General features: G+C 43.6%; 1 protein-coding gene across 1 annotated transcript in view; it reads right to left on the bottom strand.

Moving 5' to 3' along the window:
- Positions 1-14,236, bottom strand: part of ARHGAP33 (Rho GTPase activating protein 33) — a 396,382-nt gene that overhangs the window by 39,355 nt on the left and 342,791 nt on the right. The window contains exons 13-17 of the mRNA XM_086929989.1: positions 13,200-13,302; positions 12,224-12,368; positions 5,462-5,544; positions 4,327-4,434; positions 3,874-4,019 (exon numbers count right to left, since the gene is read on the bottom strand). Of these exons, the coding sequence (XP_086786115.1) occupies positions 3,874-4,019; positions 4,327-4,434; positions 5,462-5,544; positions 12,224-12,368; positions 13,200-13,302 (585 nt within the window). The remainder of the gene's footprint in view (positions 1-3,873; positions 4,020-4,326; positions 4,435-5,461; positions 5,545-12,223; positions 12,369-13,199; positions 13,303-14,236) is intronic.

Here is a 14,236-nt window from a genome sequence, read left to right as displayed (position 1 = left end):
TACAGGTCCCCATCCTGCTTTACTCAGTTGTCCTCATTGGGCTCCCTAAAAGAAGTTTGAGGCCTGTATATGAATTGACTGGGACAACAGGAATTGACTGGGACAACAGGGAGTGAACTGTGGCTGTAATCAATTCCCAAGTCCACTAGTCCTGGAAATCCTTCTAGTCAGCAGACCTACTCTACAGGCTCAGAACACCCCAGGTCCTCCATTGCAAGGTGCATCTATCGGCTTCTTTTCTTAACCGACAGTGTTAACCGCACAAGCTTTTTGTTATTGTTCATCTGCCCATAGTCTGCACACTTTGACAAGTACCTCTTCAAGAAAAGTACAATGACTTCTAACAGAAGGTGTAAAATCCAGTTTCACTTTATCTTACATTGACAAACTCAAGATTTGATGGTTCAGTGCACAGAAAAGTCACATCATCAACATTTTAGGAAGCATCACATATCAGCTGGAGGAAGGACTCCGGGAAACCCGGTCATCAGCTTAACATGAACAGGGGAAGACTTGATGCTGCCCAGGTGGAGGACGACTTTGGCTGAAACTTGCTTCACACGCATACAGACCTGTGGTGGATGCACTTTCCTGAAACACTTGCCAAGCCTGGGAGTCTCCAACAAGATTACATTTCAGGGGCCCACCTTAGGCAACCGTGATGGCCCCAATGAGGTCCTCTTGCCCTCACACTACAGGAGTACATGGGGTCCCCCTGCACATGCACTTCAAGAGGGCATATACGAATATTTGGAAAGTTAAGCGAATAGAGTGGGCTGAGAAGACCATTTTGGGGGCGAACCATAATGGGGCTGTTTGGGTTTGTACATAGGAGGGTTGGAAATCCAAGTCCCACACTACACTTCTGCGATCATACGAGAACAGGGATTGCTTCATTTCAAAATATTTAGGACACCTTCCAGGAAACAGCTGCCTCTTCTTGTAGGTACCCATTTCCTGTCTTATTTCAGATGTATTCCTTTCCCCTACACCTCTCATTTATTCTCTACCTCATTTACCTCTCATCCGTCCTCATTTGTTGCAGTGATCAAACTTTGTCTCGCTCCTCATTGCACACATTGGCTCCCCTTCATTTACTCTACATATTCTGTGCCCATCAGCTGTCCTATCCACCCCATGTGCAGACCCACAAGAGCCAGCACAGTGACACTACAGCAGCTAAACTGGGAGAAAGTTCCATAGGAAGTAAAACGTCCCCGGTGCCAGTTCACCAAAGAGCCCAGAAGCTTGTCCTTGCGAGGTCACTGGCACACTGAGTAGACGCGTCCATGTCAGTTAGCCTCTGGTGCGGCCGCATGAGGCAGCCAACAACTCTGGTCTACAGCAGCACCTCCAGCTCCTCGTCCTGGCTCTGTTGGACCTTGGTCCAAGCTTCTTTCAGCGTCAGAAGCCTGCGTTTCTCCGAGGGACGCAACATCTTCCGCATGAATAGTGGGGGAGCTAAAAGGAAAGTAGTTTGCAATATTTATGAACACACCCTATGTAACCTTCCATCCAAATATATACACCCCTCCCCACTTAAACCTGGAACTATCTGAAAAAGGTTTGTGAATTTCACATCTTGTATGCATTCTTTTTACGACCAAGCATTTCGTCTGGGTTGGTAGCACAGGTGCAAGAAGTGGAAAACAGGAACAGGGAACAGGAAGAAGACAGATGAAGGCATAAGAAGAATCGGCATGTGAAAGTCACACGCACTGCCTGATCAGGTCATCTAGCACAGACTTGTTGCCTGTTTTTCTGTCCTTTGATGCCTTAGCTTATTACTCTTCCTAATGGATATAATCTACAGCTTCCAGACCTGGCAACGTTTCAGACAGAGTGGCGCTGAGGACATGTTTTCTATAGGACCCAACTGAGCTCGGAAAGCCACTATGGCTACCCATGTGCTTGTGTCTGCATCAACTTAAACATATCTGTGTGTATGTATACACTGGAAGACATGAACACCTCTACTACTACCACTGTGCATCCGGGCTCTGCGACCCAATCCGTAGCTGGAGTGATTATTTTGCGGGTTTGTCCTTTTTACCAAAGTGCATGGCTGATGCACCTTTATTCCACTTAGAACACCCAGGACCTATATCTGTCACAGCAGAGGAAAAAACGTCCTTCTGTTCCAGAGCAGAGGTCAGTGTGTCAAAGACACGGCTGCCATCTTGTCTTTGCAAAAATGCATCTTGCATATTCTGGCCTCATCGCATTGCTAATGGAAGCCTACTACTCTCACCATAGAGAGGTGGTTGGACAAAGGGTAAATTCAGTATCATCAGTAGTTTTCACCAAGTATGTGGTAGCAGAGGTACAGGCAACTCTAGATACAGAGCATAAGAGTGCTGACCAATGCCTGGCTGCATCTACAACAGGAACGTTACTGTACTGAGAAAAACTCAAAGTTATGTTGGCTGAGGTGGCACACGGAGTTGTGAAGCACAGGTTCCATCATCTGAGCCATATTACCGCACTCTTAGGATTAGTGACATGATATGGGTGGATCAATTATCTGGCACAGGGTTTCAGGTTTCCTAAAGGGATAGCACATTACAAAATAGACGAAGGGGACAAGCGTAAAGACGGTTATGAATAAAAGGGGACATCCGCAGGATTACAAGATGACTCCATGTAACCAACCCCACTCTTCCACTACTGCAGTTTTCTTCCACAAATTATGAGGTGTGGTAGTCTAATATATTTATTTGAAGCAATCTATACATTAGAACAGAGTAGAACAAGGGTCTGAAGGGCCACAGGGAAGACACAAAGTGCACACTGTACGTATTTATCCACAGGTACCAATGCCAGCATTTGAGTCCTTAAAAAGATAGGAACCACCATAAAGTGCAACCTTTTATGAGCTGCAATCAAGCGCCTTGCATAATAGAGTCCTGAGGTCCACCGTGATAACCACTGTGGAAACGCCTGTAAGTGAAGAGCCGTGGCTGCTTGTTTTTGGCACAAAAAACAATCTGAGGATAGCGAACTCAGTATGACAATAGGAATTTCAAACGTTTGTCACAAGTCACAACTCTTTCAATTCTAGTAAACAAGATGCTATTCTGAGCAAATACATGCCACAATATTGCAATTGCAAAATCTAATAGAAAGATTAATGATAGATCTAGCACTAGAAACGAGATGGCCCATGGAGTCATCAGGTACCCCTAGATGTGAGTATGAGGCGATCACTGCAGCAAAGTGGGTAAGGGGAAAAGATAGAAAAAGGAGTAGGAAGCGTGTAAAAGGAATACAAAGACTGGTTAAAAAAGCACAATGAATGAAAAATTCAAGTGAAAAAACATATGCAGATAGGGAAAAGGATAAAACAAAAAAGAAAGGTGGGAAAGCCAAAGCACTGAAACAAGCAGAAAATGTAGAATTAGCACACATTTGGAACAAGGACAAAAAGGAATGTGGACAAGCAAGAGACTACAGGTACAAAAAAATGCTGATGAAAACAGGAATCTGAAAAACCCAACAAATGTGGACAAAGGTAAATTGTAGAATGTGGACAAAGGTGAAGTGGAGATGGTGGGAGGAAAGGTCTGAGGGGTGAAATGGGAACATTGATATGGCCAACTTTAGGGTGCTGTATTGTACTGCAGTATGGCAGAGGTTTGGATCTCTCTTGAGTGTGCATCGCCTGCTTGCTTAGCTTAAGAGCTACATACCCCGGTTTGGTAATGGCAGGTCTTTCTATAAAGATATGCATCTCAGAGCTTGTGTTTGTAAAGTGCATTATAGTAAAGCAAATCCCCAGTCGAAGCAGTACTCCATTCAAAGCAGAACTTCCATCTGAAGCATAGGATCTGGCTCAAGAATCAAGAACTCGTCTCAAGAGGCAATCAACCCTACCTGCGTGGTCTTTGCCGATGGACGTAAACTTGTCACTGAAGAGAATATCCACGTTGTTGAGCAGAAACTCCACTACCACGGACTGCACACGGACCGCTCTGAAGGCATCGGCTCCATTCAGTCCAACTGCCTCAATTTCCATTGACCTGTGTCACGAGAGAAGGTAGAAGCCATTGAGAGAAGGGACGCTGCCTGTGGAAGAGAGGGTGCTAAGACCATATCCCTTTCTTCCTTCTGAGAAACAGGTTTAACACTGCAAGGCAGCAGATCAAACTTTAACTTCATGCCTGCCTCAGGTCCTGTGCTCATTACAATAGCTTGAAATGGACAGGACGGGCAACATCTGAAACCAACATTTAGAACAGTCTCAGTGTTAGTGCAGCAGGACCTACACTTGAGGATATCAGAGAAGAAAAAGGCAAGTATCAAGATAAGCAGACAAAGCATTCTTACCGCAGGAGGTTTGGGGCCCATACTATGGCGAGATTCTTTATATGCATGCTTGTGATGGGACTGTGAGTTGCAAGTCGAGACAAATGCCTCATGAGAAACTCCAGGGTCCTATGAAACAAAACAATGTTTTCTTTAATGAAGATTCTGAACACCAAAAGCTTTTTAATCAAATATACTGTACCACCAAAACCATGTGGCCTTATTAATGAGTCACAGCAGGTGTAATTAATTAAAAGTGGTGAAAACGCAAATATGAGTAAGAACCACAGGCCTTAGGTAGAAAGAATGCATTCGGAAAAAGTGGTCGCAATTTGCACACTGACGTTTATTGAATGCAGTCGTATTTAACAAATCTACCTATGTACTAATAGGTCAGTCACAAAATACTGAATTGTAGCGGGTTGCAATCCTTCCTACCTCAAGATCATTAATGAGGTAGGACACAAATTGCAACCCACTACGCTTGACTTATCAGAGGGATGGAGGTCTGCTGGTGTCAGTAGACCACCATGTTTGGTTTAGCTTTTAAATAAAGCAGTATTTTTTTCCACTAATGCAGCCCAATCTGCCTAAAGAAAATCTGTACATTTAAATACAAAATTTTAAAAAAGTAAATCATTTTTTTAATACACAATAAGCAATGGTTGACAACATTCACCAAAGGGAATCCCATCCCTTCCCATTAATGCGACCTCTGTGTAGTCCGTAAAATATGAATGACTGCAACCGGATTTTGGTTGCAAAACATTAATTCATCCTCCTGCGAATCACTGTTCGGAAGGAACGTCCTAAACATGCCGCTTCCAAACAGGGATTCATTAACATGTTACAGAATCACAATTTGAGTTTTGCACATACCCAAAAACAATTTTGTGATCGCAAAGACTTAGATTGCGATGTAACAGGAAAACAGCAGAGTATATCTTGCCCCAAGTTAACATCAGAAGGATACATTGACCTCATGTTTTGGTTTACTTATCGACTCAACTCCAGTATGAAAATGTTATTCTAGATGTTGATATTCCCGATGAGACAAGATCGACTCATAATAGGCTCATCCTAAAATCCCTTGTACATCATACAGGGGGTGAAATAAAGTCTGTATACCAGTAGTGAGAGTGGAGAAAACATGTACCTGTAGTGGGGTGGCGGAAGTTGCTGGATGACATCATGAACTCGGATCAGACGGTCTCCTTCACTGTGGACGGACATTGCTTCCTGCAAAATAAAAATAAAAAATAAGACAGGAGGTTGAAGTATTATTTATATTTCCCCTCTGCATAGAAAGGACACTGACCTACCTCTGGAACAGAAACGCTGCTATACCTTGAACTAAAGTCTCCAGTTGAGATTTATTTTAAGTAAAAATGAATCTTCTATATCCGACCACACACATTCTTCTGTATCAGACGATGGTTGTTAAATGATGGGGCTTTGTGGGATTGGAGTTAACGTCATCATGAGTCACTCTCACTGCTCTTATGGTCGACCCCCAAAATTGAACAACTTGCTTTTTCCAATAGGTTTATCCAGACTCAACAAGCAGAGGGTGATTCAGTGCAGGCATGCAAAAATATCAGCCTCGGCTTGTTGAGTCTCATACACAACTGTATGAATATCATACACAACTGTATGAATAAATTCATCCTTGCTTTGGGCATACACCTTACACAGGACAATAGGTACACTCTGTATAGGACACGTTTAAGTAAACCAAAACCTAAGCTATGTGTATACCTCGCATCATCCTCAGTCAGGAAATATGTCAGCCCACCCCATCTGTGCATTACATTCAAATCAATCAATAAAATCAAAAAATGCCTACTCGAGGAACAAAATGCCCACCTTCAAAAACAAGAGGCACCTTAGTACACCTCATATCTATATTTAACTTGTAAGTTCAATCTTGGTGCCCTGCTTCCTACACTGGGACACTAGGAACTGTCTAGTATTGTCAGACACCAGCCCAGGACACACAAAAGCTCTTACCTGATTTTCAGCGAATAACTAAAATGCAACTAAAAAAATCCAGATTGTCCTTTTTGGCATAACAAATTAGCAAACACCACCCCATTGTATATGAAACAGAAAAGGCATCAAGTGTGTATAAACCAGATCCATTCTCCCATCCATACAAGAAAGACAGCTTTCTAAATTCAGTTGGAGTGAAAGGGGTGGCATGAAGCCAGGGGAGCTCCGGAGTCTACTTTAGCTCCTTGGAGACTCGTGTTGAGTCAACACAATTTATTTGCACTGCTGCAACAAGCTAAATGTAATGTGCAATGTCTATTGAACTATGTTGTGAAATTAATCCGATCTCTAATTATGTTTTTTTAAAGGGGAACACCAGTCAGCTTTTAAATAAAGCTCTTCGCTGCTCCTGGGACTTCACAGAGGCCTATTCTTAACAGCACAAACGTTATCAAAGATGGTGAGGAATGGGCCTAGGCCGTGACAAAATGCAAGAAAATGCACACCTGCATCACAGGAAGTGTGATGGCTGAAGTTTGAAGAGCTTCCAAGGTCCGTGGTAAATCTCAGTGCGGCTAAATGGATGCAATAAATGGCATCAAAGAGGTTCCTAGATACGCTTCATTAAAAAACGCATGTCAAAGTTTGCCTTAAATAATACAAGCAAGCACAGGTATCGAGTTAAGAATAGGAGACTGTGGATGCACTGCATGGTAAGCATGCAACGTGCCTGCACATAAATTAAATTGCGCAGTAATTGAGCTTGTCAAAGTGAAAAAATAAATAGCCCCCACTCTTAGAAGATCAAGTGACTTCTAGCTAGATATGCTTATTTCCATACAGTGAAAAAGTACTACTGAATTGTTCTAGCTGTTTATGGGTAATGGTATACAGTGCCTATGCTTCTAATAGGACGGTGTATTTAGATCAACAAAAGATTACATGCTGGATTGTTTGGCTATCTCACAGTACAACATCTAAACTCCTAAACTTACAAAGTTATAGATGTTGCTAGTAACCTCGAACATTTTAGAATTCCCAAAGAAGTCGTGGAAACATATCTACCCCTTTTGTTTGTCACTTGTGCATGCCCAAAGTGTCAAAAAAAAGATATGATAATGCATTTTCAAATGTTTATTGAAAAGGTCTAATCTTTGCAAATAAAACGAACTGCGAATATTAAAAAGTTGAGACATCATTGTAATAAGCATTATTAGAATGTTAAAAACACAAACAATTCACCATGTTAATTGTTCATAATATTACCAAGATTACTCCAAACTATCACTAATTTCTCTATGCTAAAGAGAACATGTCGGGGGTACCTATCTGCCAGGCCTATTGGAATGACCCAGGCCCCTACCTTGGTACTGAATGTGAGGAAGTCCGCTTTAGTGCATTAATGAATGCACCTTGTCTAGAAAGTGCAAGCCTGCACACTTCTCACGCGGCTATCTTCCTTCTCAAGATGAAGTGAACTGCATCTCAGTCACAGCTCACAATCAGTTTTTGTAGGAAGCTGGCTCTGTATATACTATACCAAAGTGAGGTATAGTGTGCACAGAGTCCAGTGAAACCCAAAAGGTAGGCAGAGGTAAAGTTAGATAGCACCTTACTCTCTATTTGTGGTAGTGTGGCCAAGCAGTAAGTATTTATCAGAGGACAGTGTTAAGCATTTCTTGCATCCATTCAGTCAGCAAATGAATTCACACACTCAAAGACTGAACTTCAGACCAACTGTTTTTGTATACAAATATTCTTTTAGTTATTTTATTTCCTAGAATCAAGCAAGCCTGGCACAGAGAAACAAAAGTACTTTGCAGTAAAGGTACACATTGTAACACAGTTTGGATTGCAATTCTAAATTTACTTTGATTTGACTTACAGTGTTTCAGAGAAATGCAATGATTTGTAAATACAGTACGTAGACTTGAATGGGGTTTTCAGTAAAATAACAGATAAGTTACTATTGGAATACTTTTCTTACACAGTGTAGTATACCGGGATGCTACACGGGGACCTTTCCTGTAAACAGGTAAGTAAAAGCGTTCTGGTTAAATCGTGCAATTTTTAAGAATTTCTTTAGGTTCTCAAACTCCACACAAAAATAGTACATTTTATCCTATGTAGAAAAATAGTGTTATCAGTTTTAAAGTAAGTATTCGGTAGTGAGAGTTGAGTTTCTGGGGGTAGACGGAGGGGTCCCCCAGGGTCAGGGATGCACTCTTGTTACACCCTCAGTGGCAGAATGCTAAGGCCCAATGTTATCCGATGAGGGAGAGGGGACCTCCGGTTGGTGGCTGCTGACGAGCAGGCCACTGGGTTGTGGGAGCAAAGCTCCTGGACTTAAGCTCACGGCAAATGGGGGTTTAGGCCAGAACAAAAGATGCACTAGGCAGCCCCAGTGCCGATGAGTGCGGTTTTGGCATTGGAAGTCCTGTAGCTTTCAATGGGTAGTCCCCGGTGTGCCAAATCACAGCAGGCTCGGGGACGAAGGTCTTCTGGGTTGGGAGTTGGTTAGGCACAGTCAGTTGGGCCACCCAAGGTCGTGAGGCGCCTTTAAGGGTCGGATCTTCTTACCAGCTCCTGATCGCGTTTGGGGGGGGGGCGGGAGGGACTAGAGGCTTGAGGCAGGTCAGTGATCGCTGGATCTGAGGTCAGGATCGCCGGAGAGACCTCCTCATGGTGTTTGCCCACTCAAGCTCGGGCCGTGGACGGCGGGTGCAGAGTGGGGCGGATTCACAATTTCTAGCTGGGGCTAGACATTGGAGATGAACAAATCCAGTGTTCACGGGAGACACAGTCTTTGTGGTTGAAGGCAGGCAGATCCTACGGGATTTTTGCCGTTGCTGGCTGCAGGACACCGGGATTTCGCAGGAGCAGGTTCGAGGTGGAAAACAGGCTGGTAGGGCTGGGGCCAAGTTAGTAGGTGTCTTCCTCTTATTAGCTTCAGCACAGCTGTTCGGTCCTTCTTTTCTTGTCACAGGTTTTTGTCTGAGAAAGCAAGGTTCAGGAGTGCCCCTAAATACTAGATTTAGGGGAGTTACAGGTAGGTAAAAAAAAGTTGGGACCCCCATTATGCCATCCTCCTGTGGGAGAGGGTTTATGGCTGTTCCGGGTTGGCTGGGTCCCCTGATCTGCAAGATGGCAGGGACTGAGAGTTGGGCTTCACCTCGCCTCCACCACCTGAGGGATGGAGTTGACAGAGGTGGGCACACCTCTCTTCCTCACTTATTTTTCCCGCTGGTTCTCTTGCCCAACGTGGGGGTCAGAACCAGTGAGGACCAGATGCTGAAAGCAGCAAGTGGCCTGGGGAAGCTCACAAAGGCGGCAAGCCTTTGAAGCTTCCCCTTCATGGACCCTGCCCATCCTTGGGGAGGAGGCTTAGCACCTCGTCCCAGGATGTGCATTGCTTCCAGACCCCCTAGAGCAGCAGGCTCTCGACCTCAGGGGTCCAGAAACATCTCTGGTGGTAACAACTGAAAGCAACCACTCAGTCAGGACACTAGGGGGCATTTCTAAGATTAGCAGGAACCCAGGGCAGACTCAGTCAAAGCACATCAGCAATTCAGCAAAAAGTAGAGGCAACCATGCCGAAAGAGGGCACTTTCTCACAGCTTTCCATGATAACTCAGACGAGAATAGAACCTCTCACCAACGTCACCATGGACACTGTTTATCAAGAAAACCACAAGCTTATCACACTGTGCCAGAGGTGCAGAACAATGTTTTAATTGGACTCAAACAAGAGTCGTCTCCTACGAGCACAGAAAATAAAACAATGCATTGTGTTTTGAATTGTGAAACACTTGAACTAAATATGCAGACTATAAGGTGACAATGTCTGTCAGGAATAAATGCGTGCCTAGCACATTCTTGCAATAGGAAAAACATTTGAAAACCACAATTAGAAAACAATGCCAAGTACAAATGAAAAGCTACAATGCAGACTAAATGTAAGCTACATAACAGTAAAAGCCATCTCAATATTCACTAACGAATAGTCAATGGATTTGTAGCTGTTATGTTATGCACATTTGGAGACAGGTGATATTCTGGTGCTGAGCAGGTACGAGTCTAGCTAAACCTAGGGCAAGAGCTTAGGCGTATTGTGGAATTTAAGAAGTGAGGAACAAGTTCTTATGTGTAGAGGCAGGTCGTTCCACACTTTAGGAGCAATGTAGGAGAAGGCTTGACCACCAGATGTGGTTTTTTTGTATGCATGGGATGTGTAAAGAAGTCGTCTAGATGAGAGTAGGACTCTGGAAAGTTTATAAAAGCAGATGTCATTTTTGAGGTATGCTGGGCCAGTGTTATGAAGTGCTTTGAAATTGTGGATAAACATCTTGGATTGCGTACGTATGTGTATGAGGAGCCAGTGGAGCTCCTACTTGTGTGGTGTGATGGGAGTGCAGCAGCTGAAATTGAGAGTGTTTCTGACAACCGTGTTCTGAATGGTCTGCAGCGTTTTGGTGAGTTTTAGTTGATCCTGGCATAGAGGGTGTTCCCATAGTCCAGCTTGCTTGTGACTAGGGGATGGTGACATTTTTCCGGGTGCTGACTTAGTCCATTTGCAAATCTTCCTCAGCATCTTCAGGGTATTGAAGCATGAGGCTGTGACTGCTTTGACTTGGACGGTCATGTTGAGTTTAATGTTGATAACTATCCCAAAGTTCTGGGTGGGTGTCGGACCTAGCTCTGTTGTCCACTAGGTGAAATCTCACAATGAGGTGCTCTTCCCAAAGATCACAACTTCAGTCTTGTCAGTATTCAGCTTCAGACAGTTGCTTTCATCCAGAGGGTGATTTCAGACATGCTGGCATTAAACTTGTTTCGGGTATGGGGGGTCTTTTCTGTGAGGGAGAAAATTAATTGCATGTCATCGGCGTATGAGAGGATGTTGATGTTGTGAGCACGGAAGATCCCAGCTAGAGAGATCATGTATACATTGAAGAGGGTTGGTCTCAGGGAGGATCGGTCGTGGGTGTCCGAGGTGAAGGGTGGCAGGCTGACTGAGTACTTCCGGTCACGAAGGAGCTCATCCATTGGTGTGCGTGTCCTTTGATTCCAATGTTGTGTATGCATTGAATGAGGATGGCAGAGGAAAACCATGCCATAAGCAGCACATGGTCCAGGAGGATGAGGGCCAGTGTCTCTCCTCCATCCAGTCATGAACAGGTCATCCGTGGTGGCAATGACGGCAGTTTCTGTGCTGTGCTAGGTTCTGAAACAAGATTGAGTGGTGTTATGGAGTTGGTGGTAGTTGAGGTATTTAGGAAAGCATCTGTTAATACCTTGGCCTGAAATGGTAGCATGAAGAGCGGTCTGTAGTTGGGGAGTGATGGAGGGTCCACTGAGGATTTCTAAACATTTGGGAAGGTCGCTAAAGAGCTGGAGGCTTTCAGAATGAGTGCGAGTGTGGCGCAGATGGGTTGCCATGTTATGGAGTAGGCGGGCTCGAGTTCAAAGGCGGCAGAACCGGTATGGTGCTGGTAGAGGTGGTTGGAAAAAGCTGATGGTTTAGTGGATACAGGCATCAGATTTAAATTCTAGTGGACCCTTAAAATGCACTCTATTTAGATCTTAAGTCCTTGAACTAGTAATGAGATTGGCCAAAATGCACTGCAAATGAGTGGGCATAATTCGTAGCCATTGCACTTTTATTTGTATTACAAGTATATAACTTATATAATATATATCTACATTAAAAGTTTAGTGAAAATCACGTTGTACCACTATGGGCTAGTTATAGTTCATGAAGCAATGTACGTCAAGCGTGGAGTTGAAAGGACCGGCCACACTTTAAAGGGTCATCCTTCAGGTTGTTTTTGATTTATACAGCTGGTAAACTGTAAAATATATTACCTGCCCCTCATCTCACCCCTTCCTTTCTCAGATCCCATTGCACCTCTAAGTTTGTACTCACCGCAAACTTGTCGTACAGCTGATAGGTAAGCAGTGGGTTGGGCAGCTCGCGGAAATAGAGCTTGCAGAGTGAACTCACGCAGTGGATGTCCTGCAAGTACATGTCCTTCGTTAGGTCAGGGATTCGTTCGCTGTCAAACTCATGCCTGCAATGGCAGAAGGGGGAACATGTGGGGAGTCAATGAGAGCAGAAGGCACACAGGTTACAGAAGAAGCAGGAAGCAAACAGTAGGAGCAATGGCTAAAGGTTGAAGAGGAGTGGAATGAAAAGGAGAGAACGATCCGAAATAGAAAGCAGAAATGAAGAGCGATAGAAGAGAGGAAATAAACGGTGGAGCAGGAAAGAGACAAGAATGTCAGATGAACAGAAGCCCCAAAAGGAGAGAGAGAGCATAGAGCCAGAAGGGAAAAAAAGTAGGAGAAAAAAATGGGTAGACAGAAGGTGGGAAAGAGTGGCAGAGGAAAACAGTGATGAGAGAGATGCAGAGAGGGATGGAGGAGGAAACAGGAGAATAAGGGAAGAAAATGAAAGAAGGGGAGAAGGTAGATGAGACAGTGACCGATGGTGAGAGGACGAAAAACAGAGACAGATGGAAATTTGGAAAGGACCGGGTGGATTTAAGAGGGAATATGTTTTTAAAAGTGAGCAAGCATTTTGCAGATCCAGATCTCCATGTGTAACAAATACACTCCATGAGAAGATTTTTTGGGTGAGAAAAACCCCAATATATAGTAATAGTATTTCCAAACAAACTTGTTCATGTGGAATGAGGGAGAAACTACCATGTGGAGAAAGGAAGAACAAATCTAAAGTTGAAAAATGTGGACGGCATGGCGATATTAGACAGGGTGTAAAATGAAAAGAGGGAGAGCTATACAATGGACAAGAACAAAAAGAAGGAAGAGTGAAAGTTGATTAGTGGAAATAAGAAAATTAACAATCCTATTCCAGGAATGCTCACTACATCTGCACCCACCTGAGCTTCTGAATGTTGGAGGACACCCCCGAAAGGCGGTAAATTCCATCGCAGATCCCATGTTTCTCAATGAACTCAGAGCAGCAGCGGAGGACCTGGGGGACTGGAGCAGAGGGGGGAGTTTGGGATGAGAACAGCTAGGGCATGAAATTGTTTTCTTTGTAATAGGTAAGGTTGTGGATTTCAATATAGCCGAAAGGCAGATGTCCTCTACTTGGGCACGATGTATGTTACTCAAAGTCTGCACATTATTTAAGAACTCTCAGCTAGTTTGTATAAAGTTTAGAATTTCATTTTTATTTAAAAACAATTTCTTATCCTTTTTAAAAGAAGTTTTTTGGAGAATGAGAAACAAAAAACTGTTCAAAACTCCACCACCAAGAGAAACAGGTGGCTACTTGGTTACAGTATGTTTTATGGAATGCTTAAGAGTAGAGAGAAAGCAAAAGGAGTTTGTAAAATGATAAATGTAAGTTCCAACTTGGCAATTAGGAAACATTCTAAGGTTATGAATCTGAAGTTGCTTTTTGGAGAAATGCAGTGTTTGTTTCTTCCCTAGGAAACGTGTCTGGCAGGCACTTTGTCCTCAAACTAGGATAAATCTTTTAAACCCTTGAAAACATTCAGGGCCAATCGAGGTGTTCAGCTTAAAAAAAATTAAATGCCACTCTCACAAACCAGAAACGAAATGTAAGATTTTAACACTCATCTTCTGCTGAAAGTTGAAGTCTGGGATATCATCGCCTAAAGAGGGCATATACAGGATCAGCTGTCCTTTGTAGCACAGTCTGCCTCTTACGACCACTTCATCACCATGGCCCCTGTGGCAAGTTACAGCTATGGGATGGGGTTTGTTTCTATGCAATGGTATGTGATGCATTTGTAAAGCACATGGCTACCAGACGGGCCTCCTAGCACCCAATGTCTTATCCATCACACAGTAATTGAAATAAGGCATATCATTCAAAGAGACGGGTCTTTAGAAGTTTACAGAATTTGAGTCCTTTTTAGGTCGGAGGCCTAAAAGGCTGCGCTTG

This window comes from Lissotriton vulgaris, chromosome 7, assembly GCF_964263255.1.
Source record: "Lissotriton vulgaris chromosome 7, aLisVul1.2, whole genome shotgun sequence".
In the NCBI taxonomy this organism is placed as follows: Eukaryota; Metazoa; Chordata; class Amphibia; order Caudata; family Salamandridae; genus Lissotriton; species Lissotriton vulgaris.
This window is presented reverse-complemented; position numbering and strand designations above follow the sequence as displayed.